At 43.8% G+C, this 22,349-nt stretch overlaps 1 protein-coding gene across 1 annotated transcript in view; it reads right to left on the bottom strand.

Annotated features, from left to right (window-relative positions):
- The window catches only part of adgra1b (adhesion G protein-coupled receptor A1b), a gene marked incomplete at its 5' end in the record, with an annotated part of 227,687 nt that overhangs the window by 41,667 nt on the left and 163,671 nt on the right, over positions 1-22,349 (bottom strand). The window contains 2 exons of the mRNA XM_084075590.1: positions 18,764-18,972; positions 19,828-20,041. Coding sequence (XP_083931716.1) covers positions 18,764-18,972; positions 19,828-20,041 — 423 coding nt within the window. The remainder of the gene's footprint in view (positions 1-18,763; positions 18,973-19,827; positions 20,042-22,349) is intronic.

The raw sequence follows: 22,349 nt of genomic DNA on the forward strand, positions 1-22,349 counted from the left end.
TGTACGCGTGAGTGTGTTTGAGCTTGTCACTTTCTCGGTTCAATTTTTATTAACCAGGGAGACAAAGATGAGGGAAATATTTGAATCAACGCAGTCAACCATGCATAGTACTGCGTACAATGAAAGGCTCTGAATGCACACGCAGCAAATAATACAGGGCGTGTGTGTGAGACAGAAAACAGATTGCTGTTTGAGAGGACAGCAGTGAATGGGGGACAGCAGAGATCGGGGGAGATAAGGAACAGCTAAATGATATAGCACAATACATACCCAGAGAGATACGTATTACGTATAGGGACAGTATATCATCACCCACCAACAACACCCACACCCTCGCTATAGCAGCTCAGAAGCCTACTGCAGTGGTTCCCAAAAAGGTGTGCCGAGACACAATGGTGTGCCATGAGGCAAGTACAGGTGTGCCTTGGCACTTTGTGACAACTACACTTTATTAACCCTTTAAGACCGGGAACGCATCTGTGTCATTTTTTGATTTGAGCTAAAACGCATTATTTTACACTTTGGCTATTCAAAAATAGCAGATCTACAAGCTCGTAGCGCGGCACAGAGTGCCATGCTACGAGCTTGCAGATCTGCTCTTTTTTTTTTTAAATCGTGAACATTTGTGCAAATCTTGAATATATATATATTTTTAAAGCAAACATTTTTAACTACATTTTTTGTTTCTGGGGGTCACTGGAACAACATATTGAGATATACAATATATAGAGATGGGGGTCCGTGGCCAAAAAAGTGTGAGAACCACTGATATAGCAACGATAGTTTTTCAGAAAGATGAAGACATTTGTTGAGACATTTGACAGTTAAAAATGTTCGCTTAAAACATTCATCAACTTTTTCTATAGTATCTTGTATATATTATATTAACCCTCAGCGCAACAATTTCCCTCCATTTTTGATTACAGATTTCCATCCAAACCCATTCCTTCATCTGACAGTAGTGCTATCTGTGCCATTTAGATGTAAGTGGGCACTTCATCCCCTCTGCTGGCCATTTACATGCTAGTGGCTCATTAAGGGCATTTGTAAAGGCGTGGGCACAGTTGCCTGGACAGTGAGAGAGGAGGGAAATTTTCGGCATCCGGATTAGTTTTCACCTTTGATACCCAAGCGTATCGCTCACCCACTGGAATGGGATTTGGTTTGGCAAAGTGAGCGAGCTTTGAAGTTAAAGCACGCCGCGGAGCAAAGCCCCATCGCTGGAGAAATGCTGACGCATATTTTACACATGAACGTGCATGCGTGTGTGTGTGTGTTCGTGCGTGAGTGTGTGCGTGTGTGTGTGTGTGTGAGTGAGTGAGTGTGTATGTGCGTGCTCACACACATTGGCAATCGCACGCACACACACACACACACACACACACACACACACACACACACACACACACACACACACACACACACACACACACACACACACACACACATACGTAACTCTTTACTTCTGGGGGTCCCTGAAACAAAATATTTTACAAATGTTCGTTTAAAAAAATATATATTCAAAGATTTGCACAACTTTTCTCCCCCTCAAACACCATCTACGGTTGTGCAAGTTAATAATAATAGTAGACTCTATTAATCCCACGGGGGAAATTCTGTTTCAGCTTCACCCAGCTGATGGCTGCTCAGCAGTTGGGTTAAGTGTCTTGCTCATGGACACCTCAACACAGGAATTGAACCTGGCATCTTCTGTTTACCAGGCGTCCTCTCTCCCCATTCAGCTATAGCAAGTGGCACCCTGTTACAGATGGTACATCCAGGAGATTTCTTCACCTCTGTGAATCTCAAGGACGCATATTTCCACATCCTATCCTCCACACAGGAGAGCACACAGCTATGGTACTCGAACATCTGTCTGTCCTCGTTTTTTTGTGGTGAATCAAGACAAGAGCGTGCTTCAGCACGCACAGAGCCTTCACTTCATAGGCATCGTCCCCAAAACTCTGTAGAATTCAGGGCCCATCTGGCACTAGTCAGGGTGACGTCTGGAGCGATTTCGCGAGGTGCACAGACTCATGGCATCCACCGTTGAACTAGTACTGCTAGCCAGACTTTGAATTAAGCCATTACTAAGGTGGAAGTTGCCTCACATTATGGTCACTCTAGTGTGGGCAGAAGCGCTGTGCCATTGGAACGACCCATGTATTCTCTCCCAGGAGAGTGATCACCACACATGCCAGCTTACAAGGGCTGGTGAGCCTTGTGTGAGGGCAGGACAGTAAGAGGGCTATGGGGCCCCAAGTTGGGGACAAAGCACATGATTGTTTTAGAACTGCTGTCTGTTCACCTAGTACTCTGACGGTTCCTCCTATATGTACAGGGACACCGTGTGCTGATCAAGTCAGACAACACGAGCGTGGTGTCATACATCAACCGGCAAGGAGGACTAAGATAGTTCAGAAACTGATTGTGCGGAGCAGCCAGCGTCTCCTTTCACTCTCAGCAACCGATGTGCTCGGGAGTGTTGAATCAGGGAGCCAATCTCTTTCTAGAGGAACCGCCCACTATGCGGAGTGGACCCTCCCTCCTGAGATGTTGGAGCAGGTCTGTACGCGGTTCGGTCACCCTTAGGTCAACCTGTTTGCTTCACAGGAGATTGCAGTGTGCTCTCTGTTCTTTGCACTACATGTCAGACACGCTGGCTCAGGAGTGGCCGAGATCGTATCTGTACGCAGCCATTTCAGCGAGCCACGTTGACCTGGAAGGCGCCTTGGTGAGCCGCCGCCCTTTGGTGTGTCACTTCATGAAAGGATTGATGTGCCGCCGCCCGGTTATCAAGGCTCCTGGCCTTGACTATGGCCAAGCGCATGAGTGATCTGCAGGCCCTCTCAGTGCACCCCGAGTGCTTGAGTTTTTGTAGATGATTACAAGAGGGTGGTATTAAAGCCTAATCTGGCTCTCACCCCCACGAAATCCCTTATATTCCTGTAGATTTTGAGGCTTTTCGGCCTCCCTCTTTCTTACCCCAGGAACAGCAGATCTTGCATAAGCTTTGCCCTTGTTAGATCTTTACGCATTTACAGGGCAAGAACTAAGGGTCTGAAGAGATCCAATCAAGCTTTTTGTCTCATGGGCTTGTACCACATCGTGGTAAACCCTTAACCAAGCAACACACCTCTCCCATTGGATTGTGGATTCTATAGCTCTAGCTGCTAGAGTCTAGCATAATGCCACCAGGCATTAGAGCAGTGGTTCTCAAACTTTTTCATGTCAAGGACCCCCAAATTGACACTTATTAGCCGGCGGACCCCATGCCAGGGACCCCCATAAGAGAAGATTGTTACGGCTCTAGCAGTGATTTCCCAACATTTTAATTTCAAGGACCCCCAGTTTGACATGCATTAGGCTACAGACCCCCATTTAATGGCATTTCTATCTCTGGGACCCCAATTTATATCGTAAAATCAATGTTAATTTAACTCAGAGAGTGTACAAATGGAACCAAATGGACCCGTTAGGGTCCATTTGGTTCCATTTGTACACTCTCTGAGTTACAGACCCATTAGAGTCAATTTGGTTGATAAATCTATCATTTAGCTGGGGACCCCCTGGAACTCCTTCAAGGACAAGTGTTCAGGACATCTGTGCGGTGGGCAAACTGAACTTCTCCAGTGACCTTTGCCCACTTCTACAGGCTGGATGTGTCTGTGCCCTCATTGGGTAAGTTCTAAGTGTGAACTCCCAACAGAGGACCCTTTGCACATTACTACTTCAAATGGATCCAATATTGAAAGGGTTACTGAATACAAGTACCTTGGAATCTGTCTTGAAGAAAAATTTACATTTAAATGCAACATCTTGCCTGTAAATTGAAGAAACACATTTTCTTCTTATACAGGAACAAAGCTAGTTTCCCATTGACCTGTATAAAAAGGGTTTTTGAAGCATTTTTTTTTTATCTATGGAGATGCTCCTTAAGCCCTTAGATGCCGTTTATCATTCTGCTCTTTGTTTTATATCTGGTGAAAAATATGGGACTCATCACTGCATCTTGTATGATAGAGTGGGTTGGCCTTCCTTGGCTGATAGGCATAATAAGCACTGGTACCTGTTTATCTTTAAAGCCATTGATGGGACACTATACACTGTATATTAGACATTTGACTGGAACCATAGAGCGTACGTATATGACACGCTCAAAATGATTGGCTCATGCTTAAGGTCCCCCAAGTACAGACTGGACTGGGTAAAACAGCCTTTTGTTTTAGGGCCCCAGGCGCTTGGAATGACCTACGAGCTCACACTTAAGTTCAGATCAGGTCTTCTATAACATATAGTCAATTTAAAACCTTGATTGCAGACCGACCCACAAATGTCTGAAACTGTTTCTAATACATGGTTTTTAAATCGTACTGTATCTCAACGACGTAAATGAGGGCAACCGCAAAGTCTCTTCGAGCATAAACAACGGCTTGAACGAATGAATGAATGATGAGCTCATTGCTCATGATTCATAAAACACAATTGCGTAAGATAAAGTTTTCTATTGTATTGTGGCTGTCTGTCTGTCTGTTTGTTTGTTTGTTTGTTTGTTTGTATGTATGCGTACATGTATGTATGTATGTATGTATGTCACTCATACATACACACACTGTAATATGACCACAAAGGGGTACAGACACATCAACAAATACCTGAAAATGAAACACACCAGAAACATGAGAGATGATGAGCCAAGTGCCTCCAATAGACCTTTTTCACAGCAGCCATTTTGACACTATAATAATAGGTGTCACACAGGTGTTACCAATGATACATACTTTTAGTGTTGTTTTTCCATTCAGGTAAAACAGAGTCAGGGTGCTGCTATTGCACGTTGGCTCACCGGAGAGGCTTAGCTACACTAAATGGAACGGAACATTAATTACCATACAGTACTTTAGAAAATGGCGTGTATTCAATTAAAAGCTGGGTCTCTAACAAAGGCCAGGGGCATGGTCGACACAAATAAATAAAGGCCGGTCCAAAATGCAGGCCGGAGAAAAAACACAAACAGGTTGTTTGTAGTAACGTACAAGTGCCTCAAGGTGGCTGCTATGTTAACAATAATACCATATTTAACAGGTGCCAGTGAAATTTTCCACAACAGAGTAGAGAGCGAACATGGCTCCCAGACATACATTCATGTAAAATTCAAAGAGAGAGTTTTGTAGTACGCGGAGGAGAATTCAGGAGAGAACGCTGCAAAGCACTGTCATTGACCCAAAAACATCAGGTACTAAAAACAAAACAAAAGAGTGAGCGGATGTTAAATACTGTAGAACTGGCAACACTGTAATTTTTTTTATCCAGAGTACCTCAGATTTATGTTGTGTTTATATTGTGAGCGTACAGTATTATCCTCATGTAAAGTTACTTGATTGAAGTTAAATTGACCACCTGTAATTACACCGTTTCATGTAGGTAAGCTGCATTGATGTTAAAAGGTAGGGTAAGTGATATTTTTTGGTACATTTGTTAAAAGATTAAAGTACTATACTGATAGTAATCATTGCTACAGAGCGTTTGTTTGGTCACAGGGGTCTCTCCAGCTATTTTGTAAACAGAATATAGTACATTTTCAGGTAGGTGACAACATTTAAGGCAATCAGGAGAGAGCACTGAAAATGCATGGACATGGGAGACTCCTTTTACTGAACAAACACTCTATAGCAATGAGTAGCCTACCATCAGAATATAGAGCTATTTAACACTTATTTTAATCAAAGCAAATAATTTACCCTACCTTAAATATTTTTGTAATCAGTTATCCAATTATCATGTTTGCTGAATGTGATGCTTATTACATAGCCTATTTGAGTGTGTAGCAAATAGGAATGAATAAACAAAAATAGGAATCAATATGGCCGCCATGAAAAAGGTCTATTGCTCATCACTTGGACCAGACTGCTATTTCAATTCCCAGCCTAGCTGCTTCCTGACCAACAACAACAACAACACAGACTATATCCAAGCAAACACAGTCAAATGGAAGCCAGTGTCATTAGGGTCAAACTGTCTCCTTAGAGAAAGGTGTGGTTCACTGAATACAAGCAGAGCTGAATCTATTCAGACTACCAACTTTCAACTGTATCTAGACAGAATTCATGCCGAGGTGAAACAATAAAATATTCACATTAATATTCATAAAGTCTGTGGGACCAATAAACAGAGACTTTAATAGACCTCATGGCTCAAACACAAACCTCCCCCCGCCACCACCGTCTCTCATCCTCTCTTCAATTTACGCAAGTCTCATTTTTTCGTTGCCCTTATCGTCCTCACAGGAGTGCACACACATTGCTTCAATAACCATTTGCTAATTAGAAGTTGAGGGAACCAACAGTGGACAGCGGCAGCACAAAAACATCCACACACAGTAGATAAAGAAATGAATAAATGCAGGAGCGTGGCTGTTTACACAGTAAATAATTTAACTCAGAGAGAGCATACAAATATAACAAAATGGACACTTACGGGTCCATCTGGTTACACGTGTACACGCTCTCAGAGTTGCAAATTAATACTGAGGGTATTTCACAGGGTAGTGTTTTTTTGCATGCTGCAGGAAAGGAAAGGCATTTTTCACAAGGCAATAAGGTCAACGGTCATCAAGCCATAAATCGATGGCCGTGTGCTGCTGATCCCACTTGGCTCTCTGGTGAATCTTTGCCTGGGAGGGGACGAAGGGGAGGGGGGGGGGCTGTAGGGTGCTCAGCAAAACAGAGTGTTAATTTAAGTGTAAAATCATTTTTTACACTCTACGAGTTCAATTAACACTTGAGAGTTTTGCTGCTGTGTGCTGGTATAGCAGTCCCTCGCCTAATCAATTTCCATGATCAAGTCTATTATGAAAGCTGCTGTCACTTAGGGGCAGAGATTCCCAATCTGTGGGGCCGGAGGAGCCCACTGGTAGACCGTGAGATCTTTTAAAAGATAATTTAGCATTAATATACAAATATAAATGTAGAGTAAATGTCATGGTATTTCTTCTTTAAAACCATGAAAAGAATTGTCATTGTGATACCGATAGGAACTTAAGATACACTTAAGGTTAGTTCCATTGGCCTGGGCCGTAGCGTAGCGGTCCAGGCACCCTAGGTGGCTGGACCCTTACCCACACTGGACCCTTACCAAACCAAATGGACCCGCTTGGTAAGGGTCCAGTGTGGGTAAGTTTCATTTTACGCTCTCAAGAGTTAAATTATTGTTAAACATCTGCATTACCTAATTAAAGAATTGTTATTTTGATCAACGTTTGCCTGTCATCTCTCCTATGGTACCAACATCAATACAGCATGGAATTGTGGCCAAAATCTTTATCCAACGATAACAAAATATTCTAAGTCTTGGGTCTGAGAGGCTAAATCTCATCAAACGGCGGTCCGTGGCTCAAATGCCGAATAAAGAATGGACCTTGATATGAAAAGGGTTGAAAACCACTGGTCTAGAGGGAGCTCCTGGATGCGGTTGTGAAATGCCCCATACCGCGGGTTGGGGGTGGAGGATGTCGCCTTTTGTTTTCAGCAGAAAAAAGCGCTCTAGGCAGCACTATTTCTTCACAACAGGTAGTGTTAGTACACCCTTAGTCTCCAGACTGTATAGTTGTGCTTTCTAGGACAATACGCCATGGCTGAATGGGTAGAGAGGCCGTTTGGGAACCTGGTTCACCCCCTGGGCCGCCCAGCAATGTCCACGTGCCCATGCACTTCTCTTAATAATTCAGATGGGTAAATGCGGAGGACCAACTTTATGTGCAAAAATATTATACAGCGACAAAAATACCCCAAAAGGAGTGGAGGAATAATTTATTATTATTTATCTATGCCCTCACACACTGAACCTGGCAACAAAGTGGGGGGGAGGGGCGGGTAGGGTGGGGTGGGGTGGGGTCAAATCAGGGCATTCTTTTGCTGTCGTCTGGGCTGACGAGACAGGTTAACATGCGGACAGACAGCCGAGTGAGCAGCGAGCCAAACTGGACTGGATCACGCTCTATATGCAGCCTTTTAATAGAAGAAAGAAACAACAACAACAGCAACAACAAGCTCTTAATGTGTTTGCCGAGCCTGGCCAGCGTTGTGCAAATGAGGTGCCGTCTGGTTCAGTTAAATGTTGTGCGCAATAACAGGAACCCTGTCTGAGATACAGAGAGAGAGAGAAGAGAGAGTGTTACAGAAAAACAGGGAGGGAGAGAGCCAGAGACCAAGGGACAGAGACAGAGAGAGTGATGGTGGAGTTTTCAGAGCCTGTGTCCTCATTTGAGCTTTCTCTGGGGTGTGTGAAGGGTCATAATGTCCACTATAGGCTACACACACAAAAATCTCGAGTGTTACTTTAACTCTCAGCGTTAAATGAACACTGAGGATGTTTTACTGTGGAGGGGACAGCTGTGGTGTGTGCGTGTGCGTGTGTGTGTGTGTGTGTGTGTGTGTGTGTGTGTGTGTGGGTGTCTGAGAAAAAGACTCACAATACATGGACAGATTCAGATCAAATGTCGCATTATAACACAGCCATATAGTATACACTGTTTATTATCTGTGTATTGCTCATATGGGCATGACTTATGTTTGAATCATCTATAATCTGGAATTGTGTTGCTTGTTTGTGCGTGTGCCCAGACACCAGTGCGTATTCATATACTATTTGGGAGATATACATACTGTAGATATAATGCTATGTCCACCCAGTGCTGTCCATTAATCATTATGGTCTTGGTCAACCAAGACTTTGATAGTAGATTAGACGTTTCTTATGCTTTTTATAGTGTCGCTCCTACTACAGTACGTGGCAAGTTGTTTAGAAGCGGGCCTGTGTGCCTGTGCGTGCGTGCGTGCCTGTGCGTGCGTGCGTGCGTGCGTGCGACTGTCTATGTGTCCGGGGCTAATCTCATAAACCACTAGACTGATCAGTGCCAAATTTCTAGTGCATAAATCCGTGGATTTGTTTTGGTGAAGGATCTCAGATCTCAGATTAGACTGTCCTGCCATACACCGGGAAGCCATGTCCTTATTAGACCCTGCCTTGCTTCCATCCATAACTTTCAATAGCCAGTAACCTGCACAATGAACATTACAATGCTCAGCTGTCAACCTCACCAACCTGAAAAGTCTGGTTTCGCCATGATTGCATTGCAGCAAACACAATTTTACAGATTTATCGATTAAATCAACAAATCCGTTATTTGACAAATTCCTAATAATGCCTTTTAGTCGAGGCCATGCAAACCTCTTGATCATCTCTACGTGTCTGATTTATTGCCATAAAAATCACTTTACACCCCAATCAAGTATTCATATCTCACTAATTGGTTGTGCCAAAATCATCAAATTGTGAAATAAAAACTGAACGTAATGGCATCATTATCATTTATAAAGACGGCTTGTCAACGTGGACAGTTTAACATTTGAAGCAATTGCTTCTGCCTCTCCATAAAAAAAAAGCGGGTGCGCTAGCCTGTTTGAGCTGCCAATTAATCAGTGGCTGTATATAAACAACATCAAAACTGCGAGACCACTGAATAGCCCATTAACTTTCTTTGGATTGCTCCATCGGGTGGGCGAGTGCACGTGCACACACACACACACACACACACACACACACACACACACACACACACACACACACACACACACACACACACACACACACACACACACACACACACACACACACACACACACACACACACACACACACAAGCGTGCACATTAGCGCAACACTTCCTTCTGCTGTAAGCAGCAGTATTATAACCTTTCATAGACTTAGCTGAGGAGCATACATAATTTGAATAACAATAGGTTAAAGCAATGCAATTTGTTATCTGGCCTAATAGAGGGATGCATATAAGGGAACCGACGTACCGAAGGTGTCCAATATGGCGTGTCAGGGAAATAGGGCCAATACTGAGTATTGGCTGACTCCGGCTAACGCTGGGGCAAAGCTGTTGATGGCTGAGATAAATGGTGGGCTGTGAGCTCTGAACTCATTACTCAGGGAGAAAACAATCTGCATCACATGTCAACTTATTGGCCAGCAGCAATCTGTTATTGAAGAACAGCGGGGCTTATTGAAGACGCCATAGGGCCTTCCTCCAACTGGCTGCTTTAACCAGGAGACAGTGAAGTGAGTGCATGGTGGTTAAAGCACCAAAGTAACACAATGTGAATCCAAGGTTTCGATGTACTTTTGGGTTACAAGTACACACATATAGCACATGTGCGCGCGCACACGCACCACATGCACACACATTTGAAATAATTATTTATGCCCACATAAACAGAAGTACAAGAAATGCCTTGTACAAAGGACATAAACACTGCCAGTGCAGTCAGATAATGGGAAAACAGCCAGTTACAAAGTGCATACTGTATAAGGCAGAACATTGTTACATACAATAATGTTGGCATACTTGTCAACACACAGCAGACAACAATCATGGGTAAAGGAAACAAAGCCTCCTCCAAATTGAGCGGCTTCCTATAATAGCTGATACTGAGCAGTACCTTGCTAATTGTTTAGCCCTCCTTTTGGAGAGCCCGGCCATTTGAAGGCCCCTCACAACCAATAGACAAAGCAAAGACGGGCACTTAGACTTGAAAATCAGTGCATATATTAAATTGAGCAACAAGCCCCCCTCCTCCAGTCTTGCGTGGGGGGAGTTCACACAGCACCAGAATGTCTCTGCTTGAGTCAGGGGCTGGTTACTAGGCAGCATGCCCGCCTACAGATACATAGAGGTGATGTGCAGAGTGCGGGGCCATGTCTTAACCAAACTTGAGGAGAAAATACAGTGTAGGGGTCAAAGGTAACTGGTCCTAAGTGGCTGGCACATTGTTAGCATGAGTGACCTTAACCCTTATTAAAAATGCTCACATCAATAACACATTGATTTGAATACACACTCATGGTCCATTCATTCCTAGACCAGGTCTGTCCTTGTGAAAATGCTTTGTGAAAATTCTGAGTAACAAATTCAACTGGATTATTCAATAAAATATATTATATCTCTGCTGTCCGGCAGCAACCAGCTAACTCCAAAATGTTAATTTTTCAGGAAATGAAAAAAATGGAGTTAGGAGGTTTTGTTCATCATTGATAAGAACAGCTGAATGGACCTCTAAGCTCACAATGAGGTTGGAGGTCAAAAGGGGGTGGAGTCAGCTAAACCAGCTAACTCTGGTGGACTTCGCTGGTTTAGCAGAGAATTTGAGGATCCAATGGAGTTAGCTGGTTTTGTCAGAAGCACTTTTTAATGCTTTTCACTGTTTTTTTTTTTTTTTTACCAACACACAGACGTAAAGGGTGTTCAATGGCCCTGATTTATGGAAAGAAATGCAAAAGCGTCAAAATGGAGTTAGCTGGTTCCTGCCGGACAGCAACATATGCATATATAATTATGTATGTCTTTGTCTGTTGGTTGGGTGTTAAAGTAATTGTCTTAATGGACCACAATGGAAACAAGCTTCGGCTTTTTTTGTGGTTTATCTATGTCGGCGCTTTTAAATTGATGGCAATAAAATACTCCATCTATCTATAACATTTGAGTATCTCCTAATCTACAGAATAAAACACAATCAGTTTCATTGTATTGACCTTTGAATGGTGTTTTCCTCGACTAGTCATGAACTGTTTCTCTATAGTGTACTGTCTGCACATTTGGAATCTTCTAGAAGAGATTATGTAACCCAACAGTTGCTTTATATCAACTCATTTCATTTACCATATTTTGCCATGCATCTCTAGACTGTGCCCAGTGTAACCTTATCAAAGGTCACGGTTCATATCCATAAGATAGATGTAAATGTCATTCATAAGTGAGTGACATTGGGCGCTGGATGTCTCAGACCTTCCTCCAGCTAAATGAGGCAACATTTGAGTCCACGAAATTCCACCAGCTCCCTCCGGTCATAGCATGGCAGCATGTCCAGCAATGCTAAGTATGCAGTCCTTAAGCTGGGCAAGATTTCTTTATTTTTTACTCTGACCTCTCCTTCAAAGGTCAAATGACAAGGGGTTGTACAATCATGCTCCCTCTAGCTGAAACAGCCAAAATTAAGACTCATCATTTGCAAACTTCGAAAAGGTCATTCATGCTTATATTTCATCATGATTAGACTAATGCAACTCCCTGCACTCAGGGCTCAGTAAAAAGGCTATCTCCAGTCCCCAACCGGTGCATAATTCAGCTACTAGACTGTTAACTAATTCAAAATAAATGCAACCATATTACAACCCATCCTCGCTTCTCTTCACTGGTTGCCTGTGAGTTTCACAACTGAATTTTAGATTTTACTGATGACTTTTAAAAGCCTTACAAGTCTAGGCTCCTGGTTACATTTTAGATATGCGGTCCCATATGAGCCCGAGCGCAAGATGAGATCCTCCATCAGGGTCCTCCTGGATGTTTCTAAAACTCGCCTAATTTACTGGGGCGATCTGAATTTTGTGGCTGCCTGAGGATCTAAGGCTTGCCTTACTGCTTACTATACTATTATGCCTTCTATTACACTATTTGTTGTTTACTATATCTTTTTAGTTTTACAATTTTGATCTCTTTCATAAAGTTTATTGTTATTTATTATTATTATGTGCCCTATTTCAGTGTTAATATCCACCTACTTTGCTATGGATCACACAAATGCATCATGGAGGCCCCCATGAGTGTACGGTATTGATTACTTCCTCTTCCGTATCTTACATGGAAGCAAGCACAGCGTTGCTATGAATGGGAATGAGTTGAGATGTATGTTAAATTTGCCAGCACCGCATTTTCAAACGTCCTCCTCGCAATAGAAAGACAAGATTCACGTTGAAAATCTGTAAAGTTTCACTTTAACAAAACAAAACAACACCCCCCCTGACCTTTTAGACCTTCAATAAGGCAAGGAATCCATATCAACTGATAATACTGACTGTAGTGTTTGATATCCACAATCTTAACATACAAACACACGGAGACAGGACTGCCTTTTACTGTCTTTACTTGTGTCCTTTTTCATAATCCTCCAACAGCTGTGTGCATTTAATCACATACAATTGCCTTCATCACATACACCTGTGTCTTACATCCTGGTACATGCTCTCCAAATACAATCAGTGGCACTGGACACTATTGTTCCGATGGCTCATTGTTCCGACGGTTACTATACTAACCCTATACCTAACCCTAACCCTAACCTTAACCGCACGTGGAAGCCACGTAGTCGGAGTAATGGGATGTCGGACTTATGGGCAGTCCCCGACAATGTCACCTCCTCTGGATATCAGACATCATCATCACATACCCATCCATGCACATAATCCTACCCACATGTATCTCTAAACAAGTAATCATCTTCTTTCTAGATTACTTTTTCAGCATTTCTGCTAATTATTTCGATATTGAGAGTGAGAGAGAGACAGACATGAAAGATGGACAGAGAGCAGGGGAATGACAAACAGCAGGGACACGCTCACAAACGTATTTCTCACCCATGTGATACAGTATGCATCATAACTGTTAGTTGGCCCTGTTGGGTCACCCCAACAAGTAATCATCATTGATCGAATCCTATCAATCTCTTAAAAGTTGTTCCAAATCTGGGGTGTGTTCATTTAACACTGAGAGTTAAAGTAACACTCAAGACTTTTGTGTGTAGCCTAGTCAACATTATGAACCTTCAAAACATTTCAAAACAGGAGTGAGTGTTTGTGAACACTGCCTTGAGCTCATGAGTGAAATACATTTTTGTGCTCGTCTGCCACCCTAAACAAATGTAAAAATATGCGTATTTGAAGGCATCCAAACAATATTTTATATTGTGCGTTGGATTTTTACCTCCCTGGGAACCCATATAAAGACTCTCCACATTTTTGTGTGACCTATAAATTCAAAATGTCAAAATCCACCCACATTTGTGTGATTCCTAGAGGATCTGAAAGCTGCAGCGGGGGTTCATTTTCACGAGCCAACCCTTCCTATTCATCAAGAATTAAAGTACTGTATGACTGTATCACCCCTGTTTGAAGCACCACAAAATACTACCATTGCACATTGTTACTTGGATATGTTTTGAATTAAAGACGCCTAATTAGAGGACACTTATTGGCAAGAAGTCATCACAGATTCCTTATCTCTACTTTCTATTTTAAACTCCCTTTCTTTCATCATTGCCTCTGAGTTATTTCCTTGTGTGTATCTGTCAAAAGGATAACACACAAAAAGCTGTTTATTTCCATTTAATTGTGGCCCTTTGAGTGCAAATGTGTATGTCTGTTTCTATCTCTCCCTCTCTGTGTCTGTCTGTCTGTCTGTCTCTATATTTTCATAAACACCTTTATTCTTAATTAAATGCATAGAAGGTTTCTCAAGCCGAGTTCCAAAGCACAATGTCTGACAATGACTCACACACAGTCAAAAGATTCAAGCAGAAAAGCTCCCCCACGCTAATTGCAATGCAACAGCCATCGCTGGACCCTTTCATTTTAACAGGCGTTAACATATTCATTGTATCCCTATGTACAACAGCAATACATCCCTTAACAGCTCTTCCCTTATTGGACCGTGGCCTCAGGTCCTTCGTTATGATTGGATGCTGACACAATAATAAATAAATAAATAAAACAGCTATCCCCTCCACCCAGTCCAAAAGAGCCCCTCTCTTTCTAAAGGTCTGCTGGTGCATATTAATCCATTAAGACCGGGGAAATCATGCATCTGTGTAATTTTAACATTTCTTTGGCTATTCAAAAAATAGCAGATATACAAGCTCAGAAAGATCTTGAACATTTGTGCAAATCTTTTAAACAACATTTTTAACTCAAATCTATGCTTCTGGGGGTCCCTGGAACTAAATATTTTTGAAATGTTTAAGAAAAAGATTTGCAAAAGAAATCAAGATTTTTCAAAAATAGCAGATCTACAAGCTCATAGCGCTGCACTCGGTGCCGCGCTATGAGTTTGTAGATCTGCTATTTTTAAATAGCCAAATACATCTAAAAATGACACAGACGCTTCTCCAGGTCCTATTGGTTTAAACAGAGCGGTGCAGCGATCACATACATCAACTTCTGCCTCCGCAACACTCTCTCCATGTTTACCACCTTCAGTTGAAACTATAGCTATATATACCTCTGTGACAACAAGAGAGACACGTCACACATAGTAGTGCATGCACACACCAGTTGAGCCCAGAGAAGAGGTGACGATCGGCGGGGCAAGGGGGGGGGGGGGGGGGGGGGTTGGGGAGGGGGGGTCGATGGGGGTCTTGTCACGGTGATGAAGACAAATGATGAGGCTGCATTGCTGTAAATGAGTGAGTCAGCCCTCCCCTTTCCGACAGACAGACAGACACGGACGGGGGCCTTGCTCGAGGCTAGAAGGATAGATGGATGGAGAGGAGAATTAACAGGCTTTTTTTTTTGGGGGGGGGGGGGGGGGGGTTGGTTCAACACACATGAGAACGGGAACTCTCCACGGTGCTGAAGTCCCAAGGGCTTGCTTTGCTTTCTAAAGGGGCCTCACAAGCCACAGTCTCGTCTAAATCGCACATGATTAAAAGACAAACACAAAGAACCACACTGAGCCCAAACAGTCTGTATCATCCTTACAACAATCCACTTGCTTATGTGAACAAAGTCAAGGAATTCATCTGTTATGTTATTCTTAGCCTTTACAGAAAGCCACAGCAGGGGGTGTGGGGGTGGTACTTATTGTATATGCCCAAACAAAACCTCAGGGACTCTCGCTGAATTCCCTGCTACAACAGAGCATATCCAAAGTCAGCTATTTAGCATTCTGATCACAGATCCAATACAGAGGCTCTCTCCACCGTGCAATTCTTTCGCAGCCTAAGTCCAAAGAGTTTTCTCATTAAAATACTTTGAATATCCCCCAAACAGTCGAGCTGGTTCCAAATATTCCCCAGGGACAATAATGGCATTGGCTTGGCACACGCGCGCACGCACGCACGCACGCACACGCGCACACGCACACGCACACGCACACACACACACACACACACACACACACACAGCTGCGAACACAAAACACTCACATATATACACATGTGCACATGCACATGCACACACCCACACAAGGCCCCACAGCGCTAAATGAGAGAGTGAGTCTAGCTCACAGCAGGTGGAGATTGCGTTGTCTGTTGGGGTATCTTTGATATTTTCTCACATTCCTCAGAATGATTTTGTATGCATTATTCATCCTTCAAACCTGGCAAGTTGTGTGGTTAATGCTGTGTGCCGGTTCAATATTATAGATACACCACGTGATCAATTCTTAGACTGTGCATTGCAGATGACTTATCTACAATCTGAATCATACTGTAGGCTATGTAGTGACACACAGTATATTAGATACTCTAATTAGTCAACCTTGATGTTCACAACACACACCATCATCATCATCACACCAAGGAAATGACCACACCAGCCTCTCTCTGGTCAAAATAACACTGTCACCAACCTGTTTCAACATAGCCAACGTTTCGTATTAAAAGCCTGTAGAAAACTTTGAGCATATGGAGTCTCTGCCAGCTTCTTGTCAGTTGATTTTTACATCTCAAACACCGAAGCAGTGACTTGAAGTTCGTTTTTGGTGCTTTCTTTTTTATTTCACAGCATATTAGGCGAAAGCTTGGGCTGAAGATAAAGGGCTCTTTTACTTGCAAGATTAATCACACACGGACAAGATGTATAGCCTCTATTCGAATAGATTCCTTTTCAGCCTCGACATGAAAAGATTATGCAACAGGTTTTGCTGGTTTAGAGGCGGCTCTGCAGCTAATGGACATCATTGCAACACATTGTAGAGATAGTGCCGACGGGGAGAATGATGTCACAAGTCCGTAAATAAGGGTCCTTTTCTCGGGCACTGCGGAGTCTGGGCGGGTGTGGTGACTGCATTAGTAAGCGCACGATCCCCGCGCAAAACACGCGAATATAAAACCCACACACACACACACACAGCCTATACAGTATAGCTACAACATCACTCTTTGTGCGGTCCTTTCTGCTGTTAATGGCTTACCACCATCATCTTCATCATCGTCGCTTCAAGGCGCTGTGTAGCCTACGTGCCCTGAAGTTCAAATCATTAATCTGTTGCCACGTCCATTTACTAAATTGCCCCCGATCTCGCTTTAGTTTCGCTCCGACAGCCACAATAAGGTGCCCATCGATGACGGTGCGCCGTCAAGCGTCTCACCAAGAAACAGCTTGTGGCTATTGAATAGCCTACATCCACACTGGACAGGTTGGATGGGTGTTGAATATAGCCCTACAACATCCACTGGACCACGGTCCTATAAGAACAGGTTGGATGATGTTGAATAGCCTACATCCACTGCCACACACACAGTCCTGCACAATGACGATCTGACATCTGCGCTCCATCTCACAACACCTTGGTATTCTGTGCACACCCCACTTTGTACCAGAGCATTCTGTCGATTTTCCTATAGATGCTGCTTTCCTCGGTAAAGCTCACTCTTCCCCCTCTCTATATGCGGGGTTTTCGAGCCACGCAGCGCATGTCTCTGTCTAGTGTCTACACACATGAACAACAACGGCATTGAAACGATCAGGCTTCATGAAATATGCAGGTACGAAAAAGGCAACTCGGAGGAGGAAAAAAAAGCAATACCCGACATGATCATTCTCAAAGCACAAGCACTTTCATCATCATCATGCTCTCTCTCTCTCTATACCAAAGCCACTGACCTCCCAGTCTAACGAATCCCACTCTTCGGTAAACATCCGGAGGATTGCTGCTGTTCATCCAAAAGCGTTTCGAGGCGCAGCGGCTCTTCTACGGAACGACTGGGCGATGAGATGCCATTGCGCTTTTGGTATTATCCTCATGAAATCAATTTTAATAGGAGACCGTCGATCGTCGTCTTTCGTCGTCAGAAGGTATATTCGCTGGGAAGAACGCGCGGCGGCGACGAGAGCAAGTTGAAGCGAGAAGATGGATTAACGACGCGAGGCTTTAGAATCGAACATTTCTTTTGGTCGGCATAAGGTCGCACCCAATTAGTAGGAGCTACACCACTTGCGCTCGCAGGCGAGCAGCTACTGACAAGATCCTTCTATCGACGAGCACCGTTTCAGCTCCTGCGCTGCTTTTAGACACCGAAACACGCGCAATGAGGACCCCCATCTTAAAATATGCTGTTCCGGGGGACCCCCAGAAGCATTGGAGTTAAAAACGTTCGCTTTGAAAAAAATATAATAGGCTCTACTCAAAGATTTTCACGATTTTTCTCCGTTCCAAAATAATTCCGTATAGGCAAAAAAAGAACACACTCCGGAGCCAATGAATCCCATGGCGCATTAACATTAGCCCAATCCTTTTCCCTTCAGCCGAGGAACAATAAAGCGAGCTTTTTAAAAAGGTCCCTGCGTGGAGGAGAAGTGCTTGGCAAAGCACGTGACCCCCCCTCTATTCCTTTGTGGAGAAAAAAAAGCATGCATTTGAACCATGTATAATAGGCCTGTAAGCAACAGCAGGGCACCACACTAACACTAACACCACACAGCAAGGGACATATATGGGTGATATATGGCTGTCATTCATCTCCCACCTTCCAGGGTGGGACCCATAAATGGGTCCCACCCTGCAGGTGGGAGATGAATGACACCCACACTGACACAGCAGACCTTGTATGGAACTGTACTTTCTGTGCTTTTTGGGGCAAACTGTTAATAAAGTAATCAATCTTGAATCAATCAATCAATCAATCGATCGATCTTAGGCCCTACTCACCATTAGCACAGCAAAGTTGTTGTGGTGGGTGCAGTGAATGGTGGTGGTGTTGCCCTTGGAGCCGGTGATGTGGCAGCCCTCTGCCCGCCAGCCCCCGTGCCCATCCAGCAGGTCAAAGTCCCAGTAGGCTGCGGTGGGCTCGACACCCAGCGCGAAGTGCCTGAGAGCGATGCTGACGGAGTGCACCGCGCTGCCGAGGCTGCACCCATCTAAAGCGACGATGGAACACACACGCACATACACACACGGAACACGCACACATACACACGTTACCATTAGGGAAACCAAGTGGAACGTCTGTTATTAAGTGCCACATCAAAAAAAAGACGCGTAGGGCATAAACGCACGCGCCGTGACACGCGCACATACACGCACTCGCGCGCGCACACGAGCGCACGCACGCAGGCATGCATGCACACACACAACAAGAGGACACTTTATTCAGGCATTGCGCCAGTTACAGGTTATTAGGATACCCAAAAAGATCGCCCCAAAACACAGTCGCCCCGCGGGGCAAATCCGGCGGTATTAACCTGGTGTTCCTAAAGGTAACCTCGGTAAAATGGTGCCAAACCCCTAACCTTATTCGTTATTCCTAAACGTAACCTCAGTAAAACTATGCCTAACCCTAAACTTATTTCTAACCTTATCCTCAGTAAAACAAATATACAAGAACCGCTGGTCCGCGAAAGAAATGGGGCCGAGCGTGTTTTGGGGCGAGACTTCTGGTTTCCTATATGTTCAGTTAGGCAAAAAAAATACGACCCATAAAATGTCAAATAAAATGCAAACAAGTTGCCAATTTATTTCTATCATGCATCTGTGAAATGATTAAGTTATACATTTTTTCTTCTCCCAGTAAACATGAAATGTCATGCATGAGTTTCATTATAATGGAGTATAACATGGCATACACTGTGTCCAAAAATGGTGTGTTATAAACTGCTATAATGATGTGCGCGCAGGCTACTGTCCAGGCATGCATGTTGAGTCGCCATGCTGTAGTAAAGCGTTGACATCACATTCACACAGCATGATGATAAAAATGGATTTCCTCTTCTTACCTAATTTGGTGAAAGCAACTGGTGTTGAGACGCTCCTCCGTTTCCCGTCATCCGCCAGGTTGGACGAATTCCCCGTGCATGGAAACAGCTTCCCATTGCGAAACACAATGAACTGCAGCTTGCAGGTGGAGTTGTTATCAACAGATTGCAACGCAGAGGACGAGACAGGCGGACCACCAGCAGCCAGCGGTAAATGGATGGAGGCGACCGAGTTCTGCGGATGATATGGAAACGAAAACGTCGGGTTATGAACGTAACCCCCGTTCTTTGAATATTACACGAGCGAGATATTCGCTTATGGGGGAGAGCGAATATCTGAGCGAGTAATATGATCAAAAGAACATGGGAGATACAAATTAAATAATGTCATAAAGGGATGCGCAGGATAAAAAGAAAAAAGAAAACACACCAACAACAAGAGAGAACCTAACGGACTAAATGCTTAAATTCTGCTCCATGACTGGAGGCGAGACCAAAAGCCAATCACGCTCTCGTGCGCCTATTCGGTCAGGCTCCCTGTTGCCCTGCCGCAGAGGTGGGAATGGTTCTTACCATTTCAGCTGGAGGGCACATCAACACTGCAGCTTGATTTAAAGAGACAACCGGTCTGACTTTATCTTCTTTTCACCGGCGTATAGAAACACTATACACAGAGCCCCATAAAAAAAACAAACATTTTTTAGCAAGGTTTAGACTAGAGACCACGGTTTCTCGGTGAAGGGGAGCATTGTAAGCGTTCTGCAGAACCAATGGGATTAATTAATTGAGTTTAGGACTCGCACACGCAAGTGGCACTTAACCCTGCAAGTTCAAGACTCCCGCAAGTGCCACCATCAGCATGGAACACTACCTGTAAAGTTGCATATTAGGTGTATGTCCTACAGATTTATATTAATTCAGAATTTGAAAAATAAAAATAAAAAATCCACACAAATACCATAACAGGGTTTCTGCAGCCTGCTTTCCGGGGGAGGCAAAAAAGAAAGAAAGAAAAAGAAAAATCATGTCACTCATATTCCCATATGTGACTATTCTTCACTGGTGAAGAATTTCCAAATGAAGTCTGTTTTGTTCAGCTTTCAATCCACCCCCTCTAGGCTGGGGAGATCAGCACTTTGAGCAGAAAGGGAGCAGTGCTTTCTGCCCTACATAGATGAATGTAGATGCACATAAAGTGCCCTTACAGTTAATGGGTAGCTGCTTAGTCAGACAACCGGCGCAATCAATATTAGGGAGAAAGATGGCCAAATTTCTTAATCAAGTTAAACAAGTCCTCTCCTTTCGAGCTCCCCGTGCCAGCCAGCTACAGTGTGAGGGTGTTGGTTTAATGTGGGTCCCCTGGCACTGCCCAGGGCACTTCGGTCATTGTGGCACCCATGGGTGCTAGAGTCTGAAGGCTGATTATACTTAGTTGAACAACCCCGTCATACGACAAAAACGACAAAGACTGACGTATAGTCTAACGTTTAATGTTGTTTCTGACAATACATTATAATTTGACTAAATTCACAATTGTTTTTGTGCTATCCGGCCACTTGAATAATATCTCCCAGGGGTCACTCACTCTATACATGACACACAGCATACTTAAGCACGATCCCCTTCACTTTTATGACTGTCGTGTGCGAGGAGCCACTGCCTCTTTTACAGCCTATGGGGTTTGTTAGCTATTAGTTTCTGCATTGACTCACACTTGAAAGGCTATCGATTTTCATCCTGCAGTGTGTGACTGTGTATGTGTGGCAGAGACAGAGAACGAAGGAGCAAAAGGGAGGAATGAAAGAGAGAGAGAGATTGATAGACTGATGGACAGTGAGAGGGGTTTTAGAGGGAGGAGAGAGAGGTTAAGAAGGAAGGAGGGTGGTGTAGGGGTTGGGGGAATAGGGGTTTGTGGTAGACTTCCCTGACTTGAAATTTATGTTGCATCGTTTTCTTCCGTCGACCGCTATGGCTAGCAGTCTGTTTCCCAGAAGTCATAAAGGGATTGAGTCATCAGGGATCATACAATACAGTCAAATTTAACCCCAGGTGTCAACGCACACTGCAAACAGACAGGTGAACATGTAACCCTATACTCAAGGATCCAGTGGCCATCGATGCAAAGTGACCAGCAATCCAGAGGCTCAGAGATTATTTCAAAGTGTGCAGGGATAGCTCACCAAAAGAAATCTTGTACATAAACTTCTTCCCCATCTCGTTCTACATCTTTCACACACTTTTATGCGGCATATCAAAAAAGGATTTACAGCCCAGAGGGCACGCTGTAAGCCACAAGGTCGCATTCCAAGTAACCGTTTACATCCCCATGCCGCACAACCTTAGAAAGCTGCATTTCCTCCACCCCAAAGCCTCTGGGGACCTTACACTTCAGAGTTGATTTAGCTGGACGTGCCTGAGCTGTCAACACCCCCCCCCCCACACACACACACACACTACACGGTACACAATATCCACCCCAAAGCCTGTGCCCTTATGTCGATGTAGTATTCTGTTGTCTTAGTAACCATAATCACACTCCTCTC

The sequence above is a fragment of the Gymnoscopelus microlampas genome (genome assembly GCF_963454915.1).
Source record: "Gymnoscopelus microlampas genome assembly, chromosome: 13".
Classification (NCBI taxonomy): domain Eukaryota; kingdom Metazoa; phylum Chordata; class Actinopteri; order Myctophiformes; family Myctophidae; genus Gymnoscopelus; species Gymnoscopelus microlampas.